Genomic DNA, 23,070 nt, shown 5'->3' with positions numbered 1-23,070 from the left:
TTTAACTTTGCACATCTATTCTTTTTCTTTTCTTTCTTTCCTTTCCTCTCAACATATTTGTTCGTTTTGTTTTCATTGTTTTATTCCCCACCTGGCACTTTACTTTAGTTTTGTTTTCCAGTTTGTGCTTAAGTTAGTTTCATTCTTAACTGGTAAATATAATTTTTTATTTACTTTGTTTGCCAGATCAATCTACTGTACTTTCTTTTTGTTGGACTGTTTTTACTTTCCTCATGGGTGTATATGTGTATATTCCATTATTTTAATTATTATTTGCCTGATTTTGTAATGCCATTTGTCTGGGGTTCATCTTTGGTTTCTCATTTTTGGATATTTGTTTTAATCTCACTTAATGCCATAATAAACCACTTGTGGAATCTTCATTCCTGAATAGAGATCAAGCCTTTGGAGTAGGAGCACTGACTCCAAGACCCTAGACTACCAGAGAACTACCCCTAAGCAGTATCAAATAGTGAGAACTCACACAAAGGAAACCACTTGAATACAAGACCCTGCATCACCTAACCACCAGTGCAGGACGCTTCATCTAAACAAGAAACAAAACAAAAATTCAAACCCAATCATCAGCAGACGGATTTATCACCTCACTTAGTCTTGCCCAACAGAGGAAAAACAAACAAAAATTCAGCACAAATCTCACCCTATATGAAGCTCACACAAACCACTGGACCAATCTTAGGAGGGCAGAAACCAAAAGGAAGAAAGAATTCAACCTTCTTCAGGGAAAGAATTCAACTTTCCTTGAAGCCTGGGAAAGGAGACCTCAAACACAATAACTTAAAAAAAAATAATGAAAAGGCATAGAAATATTGCACAAATGAAGGAACAAACTAGAAACACACAAGTCCAAATAAATGAAGAGGAAACAGGCAAACTACCTGAAAAAGAATTCACAATAATGATAGTAAAGATGATCAAAAACCTTGCAAACAAAATGGAGAAATTGCAAGAATCAATTAACAAAGACCTGGAAGAATTACAGAATAAATATAAAGAGACAAACAAGATAATTACTGAAATTAAAAATACTCTGGAAGGAATCAATAGCAGAATATATGAAGCAGAAGAATGAATCAGTGAGCTGGAAGATAAAATGGTGGAAATAACTTCTGAAGAGCAGAATAAAGTAAAAAGAATGAAAAGAGCTGGGGACAGGCTCAGAGACCTCTGGAACCATATAAAACGCACCAACATTCAAATTATAGGGGTCCCAGAAGAAGAAGAGAAAAAGAAAGGGTATGAGAAAATTTTTGAAGAGATTATAATTGAAAATTTCCCCAACATGGAAAAGGAAAGAGTCAAGTCCAAGAGGCACAAAGAGTCCCATACAGGATACACCCAAGGAGAAACATGCTATGACACATGTTAATCAAACTAACAAAGACTAAACACAAAGAAAGAATATTAAAAGCAGCAAGGGATAAGCAACAAGTAACATACAAGGGAAACCCCATACACTTAACAGCGGATCTTTCAGCAGAAACGCTTCAGGCCAGAAGGGAATGGCAGGATATATTTAAAGTACTGAAAAGGAAAAATCTACAAGCAAGATTACCGTACCTGGCAAGGATCTCATTCAAAATTGATGGAGAAATAAAAAGCTTTTCAGACAAGCAAAAGCTAAGAAAACTCAGTACCACCAAACCAGCTTTACAACAAATGTTAAAGGGGCTTACATAGCCAAGAAATAAAACATAAAAAAAAAGATCTACAAAAACAACCCCAAACAATTAAGAAAATGGCAATGCTGCTGCTGCTGCTAAGTCACGTCAGTCATGTCCAACTCTGTGTGACCCTATAGATGGCAGCCCACCAGGCTCCTCCATCCCTGGGATTCTCCAGGCAAGAATACTAGAGTGGGTTGCCATTTCCTTCTCCAATGCATGAAAGTGAAAATTGAAAGCAACTTCAGTTGCTCGGTTGTGCCCGACTCTCCATTGCCTTCTCCAAGAAAATGACAATAGGAATATATATATCAATAATTACTTTAAATGTAAATGGATTAAATGCTCTGACCAAAAGACACAGACTGGCTGAATGAATACAAAAACAAGACCCATATATATGCTGTCTACAAGAAACCCACTTCAGACCTCAAGACACATATAGACTGAAACTGAGAGGATAGAAAATTATATTCTATGCAAATGGGAAGCAAAAGAATGCTGGAGTAGCAATCCTCATATCAGATAAAACAGACCTTAAAATAAAGAAGTTTACAACAGATAAGGAAGGACACTACATAATGATCAAGGGATCAATCCAAGAGGAAGACCTAACAATTGCAAATATCTACGCACCCAACATAGGAGCACTTCAATACATAAGACAAAAATTAACAGACATAAAAGGAGAAATTGACAGTAACACAATAATAGTAGGAGACTTGAACACCCCACTTACACCAATGGACAGATCATCAAAACATAAAATTAAGGAAACACAAATCTTAAATGAAACATTAGATGAGACAGATCTCGTTGTTATCTTCAAGACGTTTCATCCAAATGCAGAAGAATACACCTTCTTCTCAAGTGGACATGGAACATTCTCCAGGATAGACCACTTCTTGGGTCACAATTCAAACATCAGTAAATTTAAGAAAATTGAAATTATATCAAGCATCTTCTCTGACCACAATGCTATGAGACTAGACATCAATTACAAGGAAAAAAGTGTAAGAAACACAAATACATGGAGATTAAACAACATGTTTCTAAATAACCAAAAGGTTATTGAAGAAATCAAAAGGGAAATCAAAAAATTTCTAGAAACAAATAACAATGAAAACAGGACAACTCAAAATCTATGGGATGCAGCAAAAGCAGTTCTAAGAGGGAAGTTTATCACAATACAATCCTACCCCAAGAAACAAGAAAAACATCCAACAGACAACTTAACTTTACACCAGGAGAAGGAAACGGCAACCACTCCAGTGTTCTTGCCTAGAGAATTCCATGGACAGAGGAGCCTGGTGGGCTGCTGTCCACGGGGTCGCACAGAGTCGGATACAACTGAAGCGACTCGGCATGCATGCATGCATTGGAGAAGGTAATGGCAACCCACTCCAGTATTCTTGCCTAGAGAATCCCAGGGACGGAGGAGCCTGGTGGGCTGCCATCTACGGGGTCGCACAGATTCAGACACGACTGAAGTGACTTAGCAGCAGCAGCAGCAGCAACTTTACATCTAAAACAACTGGGAAAAGAAGAACAATAAAACCCCAAAATTAGTAGAAGGAAAGAAATCATAAAGATCCAAGCAGAAAGAAATGAAAGAAACAATAGTAAAGATTAATAAAACTAAGAGCTGGTTCTTTGAGAAGATAAACAAAATTGACAAACCTTTAGCCAGACTCATCAAGAAAAAAAAAAGAGAAGAATCAAATCAGCAAAATTAGAAATGAAAAAGGAGAGATTACAAGAGACAATGCAAAAATACAAAGGATTATAAAAGACTATTATGAACTATATGCCAATAAAATAAATAACCTGGAAGAAATGGACAGATTCTTAGAAAAGTTCAATCTTCCAAGACTGAACCAGGAAGAAATAGAAATTAGGAACAACCCAATTACAAGCACTGAGATTGAAGCTGTGCTCAAAAATCTCCCAAAAAACAAAAGCCAAGACCAGGTGCTTTCACAGGAGAATTCTATCAAACATTCAGAGAAGAGCTATGCCTATCCTTCCAAAACTTTTTCAAAAAATTGCAGAGGAAGGAACACTTTCATTCTACAAGGTCACCATCACCCTGATACCAAAACCAGACAAAGACAACACAAAAAAAGAAAACTACAGGCCAATATCACTGATGAACATAGATGCAAAAATCCTCAACAAAACTGCAGCTAACAGAATTCAGCAACACATCAAAAAGCTCATACACCATGATCAAGTTGGGTTTATTCCAGGGATGCAAGGATTCTTCAATATATGCAAATCAATCAACGTGATATACCATATTATTAGCGATCTAAGAAGAAATAAAAGGAATCCAGATAAGAAAAGAAGTAAAGCTCTCACTGTTTGCAGTTGACATGATACTGTACATAGAAAACCCTAAAGATAGTATCAGAAAATTACTAGAGCTATTCAGTGAATTTAGCAAAGTTGCAGGATACAAAATCAATACACAGAAATCACTTGCATTTCTCTAGACTAACAATGAAAAATCAGAAAGAGAAATTAAGGAATCAATCCCATCCACCACTGCAACAAAAAGAATTAAATATCTAGGAATAAACCTACCTAAGGAGACAAAAAATACTGTACACAGAAAATCATAAGATGCTAATGAAAGAAATCAAAGATGACATAACAGATGGAGAGATATTCCATGTTCCTGGGTATGAAGAATCAATATTGTGAAAATGACATATTACTAAATGCAATCTACAGATTTAATGCGATCCCTATCAAATTACCAATGGCATTTTTCACAGAACTAGAACAAAAAATTTCACAATTCATATGGAAATACAAAAGACCCGAATATCCAAAGCAGTCTTGAGAAAGAAGAATGGAGCTGGAGGAATCAACCTTCTCAACTTCAGATTATACTACAAAGCTACAGTTATCAAGACAGTATGGTACTGGCACAAAAACAGAAATATAGACCAATGGAACAAGATATAAAGCCCAGAAATAAACCCATGCACCTGTGGGTACCTTATTTTTGACAAAAGAATCAAGAATATACACTGGGGCAAAGACAGCCTCTTCCATAAATGGTGCTGGGAAAACTGGACAGCTACATGTAAAAGAATAAAATTAGAACATGTCCTAACACCACACACAAGGATAAACTTGAAATGGATTAAAGGCCTAAATGTAAGACCAGAAACTATAAAACTCTTAGAGGAAAACATAGGCAGAACAGTCAATGACATAAATCAAAGCAAGATCCTCTATGAACCACATCCTAGAGTAATGGAAATAAAAACAAAAGTAAACAGGTCAGACCTGATTAAACTTAAAAGCTTTTACATAGCAAAGGAAACTATAAGCAAGTTGAAAAGACAACCATCAGAATGGGAGAAAATAATAGCAAATGAAACAACTGACAAAGGATTAATTTCAAAAATATACAAGCAGCTCTAACAATTCAATACCAGAAAAACAAGCAACCCAATCAAAAAGTGGGGAAAGACCTATATAGACATTTCTCCAAAGAAGATATATAGATGGCTAACAAACACATGAAAAGATGCTCAACATTGTTTATCATTAGAGAAATGCAAATCAAAACTACCTAACACTGGACAAAATGGCCCTCATCAAAAAGTCTACGAACAGTAAATGCTGGAGAGGGTGTGGGGAAAAGGGAACGTTCTTGCACTGTTGGTGGGAATGTAGACTGATGCAGCCACTATGGAAGACGGTATGGAGATTCCTTAAAAAACTAGGAATAAAACTACCATATGACCCAGCAATCCCACTCCTAGGCATATACCCCAAGGAAACCAAAATTGAAAGAAACACATGTATCCCCCTGTTTACTGCAGCACTATTTACAGTAGCTAGAACATGGAAGCAACCTAGATGTACATCGACAGACGAATGGATAAAGAATTTGTGGTACATATACACAATGGAATATTACTCAACCATAAAAAGGAACACATTTGAGTCCGTTCTAATGAGGTGGATGAACCTAGAACCTATTATACAGAGTGAAGTGAGTCAGAAAGAGAAAGATAAATACCATATTCTAATGCATATCATTGGAATCTAGAAAAATGGTACTGAAGAATTTATTTACAGGGCAACAATGGAGAAACAGATATAGAGAATAGACATATGGACACACGGAGAGGGGAGGAGAGGGTGAGATGTACGGAAAGCGTAACATGGAAACTTATATTACCCTATGTAAAATAGATAGCCAATGGGAATTTGCTGTATGGCTCAGGAAACTCAAACAGGCACTCTGTATCAACCTAGAGGGGTGGAATGGGGAGGGAGATGGGAGGGAGGTTCAAAAGGAAGGGGATATATGTATACCTATGGGTGATTCATGCTGAGGTTTGACAGAAAACAGCAAAATTCTGTAAAGCAATTATTCTTCAATAAAAAAATAATAAATTAAAGAAAGAACACAAAGAACTAATGTTGGGGAGTATATGAAGAAAAGAGAAACCTCCTACACTGCTGGGGGAATGTAAATTATTGCAGCCACTATGGAAAACTGGAGAAGGAAAAGGCAACCCATTCCTGTATTCTCGCCTGGAAAATCCCATGGACAGAGGAGCCTGGCAGGCTACAGTCCATGGGGTCGCAAAGAGTCAGATATGACTTACTGACTAAACAACAATTATGGAAAACAGGACAGAGGGTTCTCAAAAAAGTAAAACTAGAACTACCATATAACCCAGCTATTCCACTCCTGGATGTGTATCAAAAAAAATCATTTCAATAGATACATGCACCCCAATGTTCATAGCAGCACTATTTACAAGTGCCTAGATATGGAAGCAATCTAAGTGTCCATCGGCAAATGAATGGATAAAGAAAATGTGGTATGTATACACACACACACACACACACACACACATATACAATGGATTACCACTCAATCATTTTTAAAAAATAAATAAATTTTGCCATTTGCAGCAGCATGGGTTGTCTTGGAAGGCATTATGCTAAGTGAAATAAGTCACACAGAAAAAGACAAATACTGTATGATATTATTTCTATGTGGAATATAAAAAATACAACAAAGTAGTAAATACAAAATAGAAGCAGACTCATAGATATGGAGAACAAACTAGTGGTTACCAGAGGGAAGCAAAAGGACGGGAAATACAGGGGTTGGGAATTGGGAGGTACGAACTACTGAGTGTGAGATAGGCTCAAGGATGTAATGAACAACAAAGGGAACAAAGCCAATATTTTGAAATAACTGCAAATGGAAAGTAATCTTCAAAAACTGTAAATTTTTTTACTTTTAAAAATAAAGATGTTTTAATTAAGACAAAAAGAAAGTAAATAAATAGAAATTTTGACATGGAATCAAATATCTGTTTTTGTTTTACAATGCTATATTTTCAAATTAATTGCAAAAATGTACCTGAAGGATCTTACCATCTATTTAGAAAGGACAGAGTTCACTGTCAGAACTCCAGAATTTCTCTGCCCAGCATATTTTATCAGTTCATCCATGTAGTAGCTGACTAGCAATAGGGAAAATGAAGAGGGAGGAGCACAAAATGGCTCTTGTGTTTCTTGCTTGGATGTCCAGATGCTACTGATACTGGGAAGATAAGAGGGAGGAAACAAAGACTGCGAACAAGGCAGACAATGGGTTAAGTTTAGAAGACTCTACACTGAGGATGTTTTACCAAGCAGCTGATTTCACTGACTTGACACTACCACTGAAATAGCTAACCACGTTAAATGAATTACTCATTGAAAGAGGCTGGAGAAAGAAAAAAACATCCATATCAGGGCACATCCCTGGGTTAATCAGATATTTAGGAAGAGCTTTATGCTTTGTAAACTTTGTAATAAGAAAGTTTATAAACAAGTACAATTATGACCAAACATGCAGCATCAAATATTAAACTTTTTTAAAAAAATATAAACTTTCCAAATGTCAACAAAAATTAGAATTTAATACTATAGCACTTAGGATGTCATGATTAAAAATGTTACTTCTGAAAGTTTATAATAACATTAAAATGTTTATGATAGCGGTTGTTTTTCTTTTAAAGTACATATTATTCAAGCAATGTAAAATTAGGCATAGCAAAACCTGGGAAACAAATGCATCAAAAAGTTAACAGTAACTATTTTGATGGCAAGAATCTATGAAATTCTTTCTTCTACTTTTCCACATCTTTGAAATTCACTAAATAATACTTTCTAAAAGGGAAAATAGTCACCAAAAAAAGGGATTATCTTCCCCCTTATTAAGGTAAACACGGCTACAGTTCCTAATTAACACAGAACCTGAATACACTGTTAAGCCCTCAATAATCCAAGAACATATCAATATCTGCAATTGAAGACATTACCTGAGATGTTCAGGATTTCCCGGTGGCTCAACGGTAAGGTCTCTGCCTGCAGTGCCGGAGACTACGGAGACTCCAGTTCCATCGCTGGGTGGGGAAGATCCCCTGGAGAAGGAAATGGCTACACGCTCCAGTATTGCCTGGAAAATACCATAGACAGAGGAGCCTGGAGGGCTACAATCCTTGGGGTCGCCAGGAGTCAGAAGTGATAGAAGCGACCGAGCACATCACCTGAGATCTTCTGCCCTGCAAAAAAGCCGAATCCTTTCTGCCTGAGAGCCTCATGTCTTGCTGTCCTGGATCTTGCAGAGCACAAGGAATGGTTCAGCCTCTGCCCTCTTTGTCCACTGACACTAACGCCTTGATTGGCATTTATCTGGGGTTCCCACAACTACTCCTCACTGATCAGTCCCAAGCGGAATTAAAGCACTTTGGGTACCTCTGAAAACCACCACCTGAGGACTGTGAGGATCCTTCTTATACTCTGGTCCTGCAGAGAATCAGAGATGATTTCTTAATGCAGTGTATGGACTGGAGGTGGGGGGAGAGAGGGAGAGGTAGGTGCATGCGGAGAAGCTTCCCAGGAGGCGCTAGTACAAACAATTTGCCAACGCAGGAGAGCAGGTTTGATCCCTGGGTTGGGAAAATCCCCTGGAGGACGGCATAGCCACCCACTCCTATTCTTGCCAGGTGAATCCCATAGACAGAGGACCCTCGCTAGCTACAGTTCATAGGGGTCGGACACGACTGAAGCAACTTAGTGGCACACTGGGTGTCTCACCATCCTTCTAAGCTGTGCAGGCACTTGCACGGCCCTGGACTCTGAGCACTGGCAAGACTCCCATGGTAACTGCCTTAGGGCCCCCAGCCCATTCCTTAACATCGGCCCTTAAGACTGTTCAAAGCTCTTCACTTGTCCATTCGTTCTCAAGGTCAACCCCATTAGTTCATATTAGCATCTCAGCACTTCATGGAGGAGAGCTGAGACTCAGGTCACCTGAGCAAGCCCAGGCAGCCAGTGCAAGGTGTAGACTTAACAGTCATCAATTTGGTTACCATATCTGGGACTAAGACCGCCCCCACGGAGTTCCCCGAGAGTCCCTTGCGGGGAGGGGCGTGTCTCCGGCAGGCCCAGCCCTGCCCCCAGGGCTTCCGAGGCAACGGCCTGGCGTGGGAGTTTCAGGAATGAGAAGCTTCGAGGCCCGCAGACTGGGATGAAAATGGCTGACGACTCTTCAAACAGGACAAGGGGAAGTGTCCAGAAACCTTGGTCAGAACCTGTCTTTGAGTGAAATCTCAACTTCTGTCTTCCAGAAGCGATGGAAATAGGACTCAGAATTCTGAGGTAAGACGTCTCCCGAAACAGCCAGGTGCAGTCGCCATTAGGAAGCGATACCCACAGCCTCTCAGGCCTTGCCCCTGACACGGCCCCGCCTCTGAACATGTCCACACCCCTGGGCGTGACACCAGTGCAGAGCACACTGGGCTGAGCCTCCGTGTAGAAATTCCTTCATTTTCCATTTTCACCAGAAGTTTCTGAGCTCCACTAGGTATGTGCAGCTGTGATGAGGTAAACTTTATTTCTGTCCTCTGAGAAGGTGATTACGCCAAACGTGTTCTACACCATGTGAAAAGTGTTATGAATTGGAAAACAAGGACAGATCCCAATGTGGGGGAATCAAAGACAGCATCTGAGTGAAACCTTTCAGTATAGTATGAAGGAAAGAGGAGAGAAAGTATGAGGATTCATGTTTGGTCTTGTTGTTTTGAAGTTTTTATGATGAAAAGTCCCCATTTTGTGAGTATTCATTCCCATGTGGTGGTCCAGCACATGTGCTGTAAGAGTGAAGAATGTGGAGTTGTAGGAACCTGAAAGTAGGCAAGAGAATTGATTAAGAAAACAATCATGAGCTCCACAAAGACAGGAGCTTTGTGTCCTTCACTGGTGTGTCCTAAGTGCCAAATACATAGTAAACGTAGAAAGAATGAATGGATTGTTTTCAGACAGTGTTGGAGCTGACTGTTAGTTGTAGAACATAAATACCAATCTATGGTGGTACCAACGTACTTAATTGTATGATTTTACCCAAGAGGAATCAGATGTTTATTAGAAGGCAGGGCTTCCCAGGTGGCTCAGTGGTAAAGAATCCGCCTGCCAATGCAGGAGCCTCATGCATGGTTTCAATCCTTGGAAGAGCCCCTGGAGGAGGAAATGGCAACCCACCTCATTATTTCTGCCAGGATAATCTAAAGGAACATGTCAGGCTATAATCCCTGGGATCCCTGGGATCCCGAAGAGTCAGACATGACAGAGCCACTGATAACACTGGCCTGCATGCACTAGAAAAGGTATAGTTAGGTTTTTCCAGGAAGGCAATGGCAACCCACTCCAGTACTCTTGCCTGGAAAATCCCATGGATGGAGGGGCCTGGTAGGCTGCGGTCCATGGGGTCGCTGGGAGTCGGATACGACTGAGCGACTTCACTTTCACTTTTCCCTTTCATGCATTGGAGAAGGAAATGGCAACCCACTCCAGTGTTCTTGCCTGGAGAATCCCAGGGACGGGGGAGCCTGGTGGGCTGCTGTCTATGGGGTCGCACAGAGTCGAATACGACTGAAACAACTTATCAGCAGCAGCCAGGCAAGGACATATGAAAGGAAAATGGGGAAGGTGCTTTAGAGCTCTTTTTTGAAGACTTCTCTGGTGGCTCTGTGGTAAAGAATCCGCCTGCCAATGCCAGAGATGCGGGTTCAGTCCCTGGGTTGGTAAGATCCCCTGTAGAAGGAAATGGCAACCCACTCCAGTATTCTTGCCTGGAGAATCCCATGGACAGAGGAGCCTGGTATTCTTTGGGGTTGCAAAAGAGTCCGACACAACTTATTGACTAAACAACTTTAGAGCTATTTAAGTGTGTGGTTAAGTGATAGACCATGAAGTTTTCCTTGGAGGAAGAGATAAAGATAGAAGGTTATCAGATGAACGAGTGGCTTGTAGTTCCTGAGCAGGTTGAGGAATTGACATACCAAGGGCATAAGCTGAAAGAGTAAAGGGTGAAATGTCAAACTATATTTTTTCAGAGCGAAAAAATATTCTGATGACGAGTTCTAGAATATGGCCATAACTGAACTGGAATGGAGGTAAAGGGCCATAGGTTGAAAAGGGATAGACAGTGAGAGGTCAGATTATTGGATGGTCTATTCACATGAATATTAGACCTCTGATTGATTCCTCCCACTTTGAGTTCCTGTCCAGAGACTCTTTGATCTCCCCAAATCTACACAGGATTTGCATTTCCTGCAATTCTAACCTTCAATCAGTGTCATGACTCTGGACAGGAAGGTAAAGTGGGGCAGTGAGACAGAGGGCTATGATAAATATCTGATTTTTTTTTTTTTTTTTTTTGAAGACTCAGCCTTCACTTACCTTCTGTAAACAGCTCCTGTCTTGTCGTCTGGGAAACTAACCCTATTTACAGTCTCAGCCCCTGTGCAAGTGAAGTAGTTATTTCCCAACTCTATATTAAATACACTGATAAGAGCAGATTTAAACCTTGAAATCTGTAGGATTTGCTTCCTCTGTAAGCATGGCTGTCTCTACAGAACTTGAAGTTAGCTTCTTTAGCCCTACGATCTGAAAGCTAGAGCAGAGGGGAGATATTGGGGGAGGCAGGATGAAATATATTGCATCTAATTTTTTTCTCTCTCAAGTCTGTAAACTGGCGGTAGTGAGTCAGGTAGTTCTAAGGCCTCCTTTCACCTGATTATTCGAGGTGACCCCACACCACCTTTACCTCCATGCCTACTTTCCCACCTCCTTTGGACACTCCAACCTCTTTGTTTTTCTTACCAGCCACTGCTCTACTTAACTATTAAATAGCTTTGACCTTGATGATATGAATGTGAATGAAGGCAAGGATACACTTGACACCTCTGGCCAATTTTGCTTCAGTTAACTGAGTTGGGTGACCAAGAAGAAAACCTTGTCTTAGGAAGACTTCTAAGAAGGTCCCAATGATCCCTACCTCCTGATAGTCACACCCTGATGTAATTACTCATCCCCTTGAATGTAGGTTGAACTTAGTAATTTGCTTTTAATAGAATAAGGAAAAAGGTAATGGAATATCAATTCCACTATTAGTTTACAAAATATCGTAACTTCTTTCTTCCTAGCAGACTGTCTTCTGAACCTGATGAAGCACTGGAGAGGCCCACATGGCCAGGAACTGAGGATAGACTCCAGCCAGCTCCAGCCAACAGTCAAGGAATTGAAGATCTCAGTCCAACAGGCTTTGAGGAACTTCATCTTGCCAGCAGTTATGTAAGTGATCACTGAAGTGGGTCTTTCTACAGTCATACCTTTAGATGATACCCCAGCCCCAGCTGATGCCTTAAATGCAGCCATGTGAGAGACCTTAAAGCAGAGAACCCGGATAGGTCTTGCCTGAATTCCTGACCACAAAAACTGTGAGATAGTAAATAAGTGGTTTTTTTTAAGCCTCTGAATTTGAGGATGTTCATTTTACAGCAGGGGGCTTCCCTGGTGGCTCAGCTGATAAAGAATCTGCCTGCAATGCAGGAGACCTGTGTTTGATCCCTTGGTTGGGAAGATCCCCTGGAGAAGGAAACGGCTATCCATTTCAGTATTCTGGCCTGGATAATTCCATGGACTGTATAGTATTCCACGGACTATACAGTTCATATGGTCACAAAGAGTCGGACACGACTGAGTGGCTTTCACTTTCATGTTATTCAGTAGTAGATAACTAATACACACCTAAATTACTGTGATCTTGGTGAAAGATGTAGCATGACTAGAAAGTCAGGCACTGAATAGGAGTACATCCCTCTGATGTCATCCCTAGGAATACTGTCTTCGTTCTCAGAAATTACCCCATATACTCTTACGCTTAAATGGTATCATCATACTCTAAAAGCCCTGATTAGTCTCCAGGAGCTGCTGGAGGCATAGGTAGGGTTGTGTTGGGTGAAGTGGGTGGGTGGTCAGTATGGGATCATAAGTAGTGATGATGATGTCATTCTTTCCCTTCTCATTTTTGTCTTCCTTTCCCACTCACTCCATCATTACATTTTATTTACTCTCTCCTTTTCCCCAAAATTCTGGGTGGCTGCCCAATGGCCATTCCTGCCAACAGTGGCCAGGTGATCTCTTCGTCTTACAATAATACCACCCTGAAGAGATTTCCTTGAAGAGCAGCTCTTCCTGTTCCTTGAGGTGCTTTCACAAGCAGGGAGACCTCATCATCAAGCTCAAAATATGCTTTCCAGATTAAACATCCCACGTGCAGCAGATTCTTCAGCCAGAAGAATCTGCTGAATTCTGACCCTGGCCAGGCCAGTGTCCACAATTGTAAAGCCTATCTATCTGTATACACCTCATTCAATGACCACCTACCTGTGAGTTACTCTGGGATCAGGAACATTTTCTAAACAAAAGTAAGACCGTCTTCAAGAAAATATTCATATCCCTCAGCCTTTTCAGAGCTGCAAATTCTGTCTTCCCTACTGCTCCAGTAAGGGTAGAGGAAAGGTAAACGGTGAACTGCTACTTATTTTCATTAGGGTCGGGTAAGGCATGGGAGACGGAGAAGGCAATGGCACCCCACTCCAGTACTCTTGCCTGGAAAATCCCATGGATGGAGGAGCATGGAAGGCTGCAGTCCATGGGGTCGCTAGGAGTAGGACACGACTGAGCGACTTCACTTTCACTTTTCACTTTCATGCATTGGAGAAGGAAATGGCAACCCACTCCAGTGTTACTGCCTGGAGAATCCCAGGGACGGGGGAGCCTGGTGGGCTGCCATCTATGGGGTCGCACAGAGTCGGACACGACTGAAGTGACTTAGCAGCAGCAAGGAGTGGGAGATGTGGCCCATCACCACAAAATTCATAAAGGATGAAAGAGTTCTTCATTGCAGGACATTTATTCCTCACCAAGAGATCTAAGAGGAAGATTTCTGTCTACCACTAACTTCAAGGCCTAAACATTCTCTAAAACTTTTTGAGGCAACAAGAGTCAAATCTGGCTATATTATGCTAGAGTAACTCATTCCACTCTATAGCTGTATATGGCTCAGGATAGTTTGAGAGCAGATGAAAAGATAGTTTAAGCCAAGTTCTAGACTTTAAGATATCTTCTCACTTTTCAAAAGCCTGAAAATTTCTAGAGTAAATTTTTGTACTTTTTAATAAAAATAATTAAGTTTTTTAGGTAGAGGATATCAGAGCAGGATCAAATAAAGGACTCCAGGATAAAACTGAGAAAACCACTGTCAGGCTCCCCGCAAGGAAGCCTCTTAGACACCGAGAGGAAATCAGAATGAACTGAACTACTCCTTCCATTTCCCACATACAAGTACCAGGATAACTAAAACCCATGCACCCAGTGCAGTACACAGAGAGCATTAATTAGTGTTTCTCTATTAGAACATTTATTGAGGAGGATCAATTTACTAAAGGAAGGTTGTTTTCATCTGAGAATGTCTTATCATGAAAACTGCAAGGTTTTCTCAGTGACTGAATGAGTCGTTTGGAGAAATTTCTTCTCCCTCAAAATGCTGGAGAAGTGATTTCTGTTTGAATAGAAGAGTTAGATCTCTGAACACAGTGTCTTCTTCAGGAGTGAGGGGGGCTGGAGGGATCTGGCATTCTTGACGCACACAGGTGGGGCTTGGATGGCTTACCAGCTCCCTGGAGGGCAGGGAAGAGGGTTGATTCTGACATAAAACCTGATCCTCAAAGGCCACATCTTTGGGGGGATGTCTGACCCCATCTCTGTTCTGTCTGACACTTGTAAGACAACTCTGATCAGCATAAACAGCTTCTTGGTTTGAGGACTTGGGACTTACCCATTCCTCTTGCTGTAAGTCAGGGAGAGCACCATAGTTGGAGGGATGTCCCTTACCAGGCATTACCTGGGTCTGCAGTTCTTTCTTGCGCTGACTTAATTCCAAGGCCTCAGATTCAAACCTACATGCCAGCTTCTCTTCTAGGATCTTCCCAATGGCTCTCATGAGCTCGTGAGCTTCAAGGGGCCCATGACTCACAAAGAGAGCTGCACTTTCAGTTGAGTCTTGGTGCTGTGCAAAGGTTGACATGAATTTGGCTTTTTGATGGGGACTTTCCTGGTCTTTTGTTTTTCTCATGAAATCAATCCACTGAAAAAATCGCCTCATCTTTTTTCTGAAGAAACTTTCAGGAGGAAGCTGCTCATTCTGTGACAGAGATGAGGAAGTGTCCTTTAATTCTCTTTCCTCAACAAGGTGGCACTTCTTTCTGCCTGTAGACATCCCTGCTCCTGAATTTTCACTTCTGTATTCTCCTGCTTTGGAACCCAAAGGCTTTCTCTCTGCAGCAGGTGGGACGTTATTATCCTGGCACTTCAATAGTACATGCTTAGAGGGATCCTGCCTCTGCTCCATGCTGGTCCCACTGTCCTCCGAGTGGATGTTTGGCACCTGGGAAGCTGCCATGTCCCCAGTGGAGACACTCTGGGCAAGAGTCTGTGAAGACTTGGAAGGCAACCTACTTGAAGTCGGGGTCATGTCTGTGGGACAGTGGTCAGCCTGGCTATGCTCCTTATTCTTGAATTTTAACTTTAACTCAGTAAGAATCTGTTTTTGAAAGTCTGATATATCAGAATCTTGGGGAACAGATATTTTTGGTGGGGGACATTGAGTGGTCAGGGTAGTTTCTGCTTTAATCATTTTGACCTTTGTCATTTGGGAGCTTCTCAATTTGCTGGTTGGCAAGATGTTACAGGATTGTGATTCAAGAGCATGAAGCTCCTTGGCCCTGAATATCTCCCTGGACACACTGAACATTGTGGAATGTTGTGAATTTTTCCTCGCTGTCTTTCGGCCCTGAATCATTTCTACTCCATCACTGAAGTTCATGGTCTCATTCCTTGGCTCAGGTCTATACCCACCTTGTCTTATGGGCACCACTGGGCTGCGTCTGTCATCCAGTAGAGTCTCATTCTGACTTACTTTGTCTTTGTTTCTGTGTGTGACGGGCTGAAAAGTCTGTCTGCCACACTCAATTGTCTGAATGTCCTCTGCAAGCTTTTGGTAGGTATCAGAGTATGATGGTTGTGGGGCCCTCTGTCCTTCTTGGCCCACAGATGAGCTAACAGGGAGAGGATGATCCAGCATGGGGGTTGAATTTGTGGTTCTCACCTTACTTCCCTGAGAAGTTTTAGATCTTTCTTCAAGAGGCTTGGAAAGCTCATCTTTGGAGTCTACCCCAGAAATATGGGTGGTTGAGGAGGGAAAGTCAAATTGAGGAAGAGGCCATATTTTGGCTTCTCTCAACATATAGAATTTTATGGATTCAAGAACCTTGAGGGGTAGGCCCCATCTCTGAGTCACACGAAACCTTAAAATATGGGCTTCTAGCACCTTTAGGGTATTGTGATCAAGAAAAGAAAGCTCTGGAGTGCTAATCTGGTGGCATACTTTACCTACAATTGTGTTTTTTGAATGTGGGTCTTCCACATTGGTTTGGGAGCTTGCAGAAGGAAGCAAAGTGTTGTCGTCAGCCAGCCATGAACGACACACACTTGTAGGAATCCTACCCACACTAATCTGCCAAGACTTTGTGCTCACATGTAATCTAAGAATGTTTTTTATTTGATTCCGATCTATGTCCTTTCTTGAGATATTTAGTAATTCATTCCTTGAGTGATTCCTTGAGTGACACACACGGTTAGTTTTTGTCCCCAAGGCAGCCCTCAGACCCTGCACTAGGTAACATTCTGAGCTATCTTGTGGGCTGTCTTCTGGGCTCTTCTCAAGGATATAGCCAAGATTCTTCCTCATGTCATCCCTTAGCTGAAACTTTGTTGAGACCCTCTCATGGAAATTTCCTGGGAGACCCAATTCAGTCTTCTCTATATTGTTGCTACCCTGGCCCTGAAGCTCAGAAAGTTGTAACTGAACATGCCTGCCTCTCTGCTGAGGTACTTCTGCTAATTTGCATTGAGGCCCCATCAGTGCTAGAGACTCTAGATTCCTACAGGCTTGGAGGTACCAGCGTGGAATTAGCCTCCTTGGAACGTGGAGCTGCAGTTTCTCCTGGGGTTCACTGGTGATATGAAAATGGCCAGGAAGGATAGAGACTGGTACATAGGTATGGGATGGCTGGTTGACCAATGGGAGGTTATGAGCTTGAGAACAAGTGGCTTGAGATTTTTGGAGCACAGGAACTAAACCCCACAAACTTTCCTGTTGCTTCTGTAACACATGCCACTCCAGATGTTGATTTTCAGTTGCAATATGAAAGTCCGACTCATTCTGGAATCTGTGGAAAGACACTCCACAGTCCCTAATTTGGGATGGAGAAGAGGATGATAGGATTGGGAGTCGGGCTTGAAGGTGGGCCTGGGGCTGGACCTGAGTGAAAGGTAGAGACTGGGATTGTGGCTTAGTTTGAGGCAAGGATTGTGGTGGATATACATGGGGAAGGAGATGGGGACGGGAATGAAGAAGTGGTGGAGATTCTCGATCCCGCATTTTGACTGCAGGAGCATTACAGATTCCATTGAATAAGACAAAGTGAGACTCTAGAGGGGAACTACTACTAGAAACCAGAAGAGTAGCCACTAGGGATTCACTGTGCAAAGAGGGAAGACCCCAGAAGAGCTGGCTATATTTCTGCTGCAAGTTACCCCCCAAAGTCTTGACATATAAGAGCCGCTGACAAATGTGAAGCTTCTCTGGTTTGCTTTCACTGTTCCAGCCACTTTGGGGGGCTGTAGTGTTCTGTACATCAAGAGACTGCAACAAATTCCCTGAAGATGTCCGTTGGTATTCTGACCACATTTGTTTTGAAAATGGACCTTCTTCCTTTTCTTTCTTCTCTAAACTCAGGAAAGCCATTCTGTTGTTTATTTGTCTCTCCAAGAGTCCACGGATGTTAAAGCCAGAGAAAGAATGGCTATTGGCCTCCTTGTGCTTTGTAACAGAGTCTCCCCAGAGATAAGTGTCTTGTGGATGGAGGGAAACATGCTCTCGCTGAAAATCAGAGTGTGGTAATGCTGGGAGGAGCCCGTTCATGGCCTGAGCTTGCCACAAAGAGAAGTCTGAAATTGATAGACTTGAATGCTCAGTGCCTCTGATTGTTGAAACACAAGTGGACAACTCACTAGGGCTATCTGGAGATGACTTCTCCAGAACAGGCTTCAATAAAGTGGAAATTGATTTAGGTTGAGTCACAGATAAAGTGCAGTCTGATGGTGGTGAAACAAATGGGGTTGGTGGTGCATGAGGACAAGCAAAAGAATCAGTGGGATTCATCGTCTGGGACAAATCTGATAAGGGGTTGATATCTTGGGAAAGGGTGGGGTCAAGAGAGGAAATGGTATCCAGAAACAATGTGGCCTCTGCTGGGACAACAGGGTCTGCTGTCTGAGTGTCATGTGGTAGGAGAAGGGGGAAAGCAATGGTTTTGGGTGGGGAATAATCCACTGGGAATTCAGAATCCAAGGAAGAAAAAGGCTCTGAGGCCAGAGAGTGGCCCATTGGTGAGGGTGAAAAAAAGTCAGTTAAGGGGGTCATTGGGCTAGGGGAGAGAATAGAGGAGGGCAGTGAGGAAGGCTCTGGCAGAGAGGCTGGAGGTAGGTTTCCTGGAGGGACTGCTGAGAAGGCCGGGGACAAAGTACACGATGACTCAGTCACAGGAGCTGTGGAAGCCAAAGGAGACACAGAGGAAGTAGCATCTTCCAGGGCCTCCAGGAACAGCAGCCGATTGACCTCAGCAGTTGCGTTATTACACACCTCACAGAAGGGGTCTGGACATAAGAGTTGACGAAAGCAGGTGGTATCATCATGCTGGCCCAGGGGGCTGCAGGAGATAGGAAGTACAAAACTACAGCCAGGACCAGGAAAAAACATGAGGCCCTGGTACCTCTGGCAAAAGTATGGCTGCCCAATGTATACTATCTTTTCACATTCTTCGACTTCTTCAATCTCACAATGTATCTTTTAATCCCTCTTGCCAAGGCTTTCACATTCTGAATCTGAGGATATTCCCTCCCATGTCAATCCCAGGCTTCACTGAGGCCCTAGAAATTCAAAGACTCCACTAAAAAAGTGGGATACAGGAAAGAAGGTAATGTTTAGTCACCTTTGCAGAAGATAAAGCTCCTTCCTTGCCTCCTCTGCTTCGCTCTGGCAAGTTCTCCAACCTGGGAAACCAGGAGAGTGATGAAGGTAGGAACAAAGAGAACTTATAGGAGACTAAGTAGAATGTCCTTTAGTGGTACCCTTGGTGGATTGGAGAGTCTCAAGAACTAGAATATAAGATCACATGGTCAGTGATAATAATAGCAAGGCTCAAATATATATGTTGCCTTATCATTCACAAAGGGCTTTCATATGTATTCTCCCATGTGATATTCAGAACCGCCCTTTGAGGAAAAAGTCAATGGTTATTTACCTCAAAGAGGAATCTGATCATCCAGGAAGTCAGAGGACTTATACAAAGTCAGGACACAGAAGTTCTGACTCTTGACATCTCATATGGCCACCTGTGGGGAAACACCCATTGCCCAGGTCCATCATGGTTTCAAGCCCAGCCATGAGAAAAACAGGGAATCCGAGAAGTGTCTCAGGCTTGGACTGCCTCCCCGTGAGCCTCTCCCCAGATACCTCTGGTTTCTGAGAGAAACGGTATCTAGCCACTGACATCGTCAGAGGTCACGGACCTGGGATCTCATGGAAAAGGCAGGAAGGGTCACCCTTGGAGAGATCCGGTGAAACATGCAGAGCCTTACCTTTCAGTGTGCCACCTTTCCTTCTCCTCCTGGTTCTGCCCTGACGCTGAGAACAAAAACAAAAGAATGAAGCCCTGGGGCTCATTTCTCTCAGTCCTCTCTAGAAAACTCATATATTCATTATCCATGAATAATATGACTCTTAATTAATAGACTTTTATGTTCTTTTTATCAATTTTAAAGGTTTAAAATGTTTTTAATTTTTTCTTCTTAAAAAAATAAGTGATTTTGAATGTATAGCAATAGAAACTTTCCAAATTGAAATGCAAAGAGAAAAAAATTTAATATTTAAACCCAGAATATCCAAGAATTGAGACAGTTTCAAAATGTGTAGTATATCAATACATGCAACAGAAATATTAAAATGAGAAGAAAGAACAGAACAGAAGAAACATTTGAAGAAGTAACAGCCCAAGATTTTCCAAAATTAATGATAGACTAACCATAGATTGTGGAAGCTCAGAGAACACCAAGCAGCATAAATACTAAGAAAGTCTAAACCTGGACATATTTTATTAAAGCTGTAGGAACCTGAAAGATAAAATCTTGAAAGAAAACAGAAGAAAATAATGCCGTACCTCTAGAGGAACAAGGATGAGAATTATGGGCTTCTCATCATAAATCAGAGCTTCCCTGATAGCTCAGTTGGTAAAGAATCCACCTGCAGTGCAGGAGACCCTGGTTTGACTCCTGGGTCTTAAAGATCTGCTGGAGAAAGAATAGGCTACCCACTCCAGTATTCTTGGGCTTTCCTTGTGGCTCTGCTAGTAAAGAATCACTTGCAATGCAGGAGACCTGGATTTGATCCCTGGGTTAGGAAGATCCCCTGGAGAAAGGAAAGGCTACCCACTCCAGTATTCTCCCTGGAGAATTCCATGGACTGTATAGTCCATGGGTTGCAAAGAATTGGACATTGGACACAAAAAGTTGACTGAGTGACTTTCACTTTCACTTTTGATCATAAACCATGCAAGCAAAAAGAAAATTGACTGAAATATTAAAGTGTTGAAAGAAAAAAATCACTCCAGAACTTTTTATCTAGTGAAATTATCCTTCAAAAGTAAAGGAGAAATAAAAACTGTCTCAAGACAAACGAAAACTGAGTCAGCAACATCAGATCTTCCCTGGAATAAATGTTAAAAAAAGTTCTATAGGAAGAAGGAAAACAACATCTCAAGTCTTCATAAAGGAAGAGAGGAAAAGGAATCAATGATGGTAAAAGAAAAAAAAACACTTTCATTTTTCTTATTCTCAATTGACTTAATGATACTACTGATAATGTATTGAGTGATCATAGTATATGGATAGGTGAAATAAATGACATCAGTGTTACAAGGGATAGGAGGGAGGAATTGGGAACTCTGTTATAACAGAACCTGTACTACTTATGAAGTGGTATAGTGTTTATATGAAAGTAGATTTGAGTTGTCAGTGTATTAGTTGTCAGTACATTAGTTGTTAATGTATTGAATATATTGCAAATTCTATGGCATAGAATACTTGATATGCTAAGAGAAGAGAGAGAGGGAATCCTATAAAGTACTTGTTTGAAACCAGAAAAGGCACAAAAAGAGGGGAAGAAGAAAAGAATACTTATAATAAATACTAAACAGTTACAGACATGATGGATATTAATCCAACCATATAGAAAATTGCTAAATGTAAGTGGTCTAAATACATTCAATTAAAAGCTAGATTGTCAGTGGATAAAATAAGATCCAATTATGTGTTGCCTACCAAACACCCACTTTAAAAATAAAGATACTGTACCATGCTAACACTGATGAAAGAAGCAGGAGGAGCTATATTAATTTCAGACAAAGCAGACTTCAGAACAAGGAGAGTTATGAGGGATAAAGAGGGACAGTACATAACAACAAAAGGGTCAGTTCTCTAAGAAGACACAACAATCCTTAACATGTATACAGTCTAACAACAGACTGTCAAAATATGGGAAGCAAAAACTGGCCCAACTGTAAGGACAATTAGATGAACCTACTGTTATTTTTGGAGACTTCAACTCCCGTCTATCAGAAATGGACAGATTCAGCAGGCAGAAAATCAGTAATGGTAGAGTTGACCTAACCAGCACCATCAGTCAAATTGATCTAATTGACATTTATAGAATACTCCATCCAACAACAGAATACACATTCTTCTCAAGCACACATGGAACATTGACCAAAATAGACCACATTCTGGACCATGAAATGCATCTTAACAAATGCAAACTAGAAATCATACAAAATGTGTTTTTAGATGATAATAGAATTAAACTGGGAATCGTTTACAGATAGTTAGAAAGGCCAAAATGCCAAAATGTTTGAAGAGTAAACAGCATGCTACTAACAAATGGGTCAAGGAAGAAATCTCAGAAAAAAGAAAAATTTTTAACTAAATGAAAATTAAAATACAACTTGTCAAAATTTGTGAGATACAAAAGAAACAGTACCTGGAGGGAAACTGATAGCACTGAATGCATCCATTTGAAAAGAAAGATTTAATATCTTTGAGGGACTCTGGCTTACTAACCTGGTCGATGTCTCCCTGTTTCCAAAATATTGAGAAACTTGAGTTCCCCTTTAGGTAGCATAGTGACAGAAGAAGGAGCCCCACCCAACACACAAAGGCAAGGATGGGAAAACTTAGGAAGTTGAGCTGGAACTCAGCCATGGTGCAGTAAGTTTCTTCAGACAAAGATGATGATCCAAATCATCAGAAGTGCAATGCTGCCTCAGGCATCTGGGCATTTAAAGTGCACATTCTAGACTAGAGTTCTAGGCCCACATCACAGAGGTTTAGCTAAACACCAAAGGTTCTTGAGGGTGGGGGAGGGGACAACACAAGAAAGATGAAACCACAGTCCTTCCCCACCACCCAACCCAGCAGATCCATCCATCCCTCCAGGGCCCTTTAGATACTTCTGATCTACCTTTCCAACCACACATTCACATACCATATATTTACTTTAGTGAAAATTCCTATTTATTCCACCTGTTACCTAGATATTAACTGAGACCTTATTGCCTAATGGTCACCCTTTGGACCCCACATAATATATAAAACTCTGCTGTGCCAAGGGATTTACACCTCCAAGGTCTACTCTGCTTTCAACTACAGCTTCCCCTCATATATAATGTGTCTTTACCTGCATGGAGCCAGAGGCATAAATATATGTCACCCACTCCCCCGTATCTCCTCAAAAGAATTCACCAAAAAGCACAAGTGTGCAGAGTGGCCTATA

General features: G+C 41.3%; 1 protein-coding gene across 1 annotated transcript; it reads right to left on the bottom strand.

Moving 5' to 3' along the window:
- Positions 1-14,562: 14,562 nt before the first annotated feature.
- Positions 14,563-18,945, bottom strand: LOC113897444 (spermatogenesis-associated protein 31D3-like). The gene has a single exon (XM_027550208.1). It carries the CDS (start codon positions 18,943-18,945, stop codon positions 14,563-14,565), a length of 4,383 nt encoding a protein of 1,460 aa, XP_027406009.1.
- Positions 18,946-23,070: the final 4,125 nt, after the last annotated feature.

This window comes from Bos indicus x Bos taurus, chromosome 8, assembly GCF_003369695.1.
Source record: "Bos indicus x Bos taurus breed Angus x Brahman F1 hybrid chromosome 8, Bos_hybrid_MaternalHap_v2.0, whole genome shotgun sequence".
Classification (NCBI taxonomy): domain Eukaryota; kingdom Metazoa; phylum Chordata; class Mammalia; order Artiodactyla; family Bovidae; genus Bos; species Bos indicus x Bos taurus.
The sequence above is the reverse complement of the archived record's forward strand: the minus strand, read 5'-3'. Positions and strand labels throughout refer to the sequence as shown.

What these genes read in the sequence shown, in the direction of transcription:
- LOC113897444 (XM_027550208.1), bottom strand. Translation starts at nt 18,945, where the DNA reads ATGTTTTTTCCTGGTCCTGGCTGTAGTTTTGTACTTCCTATCTCCTGC.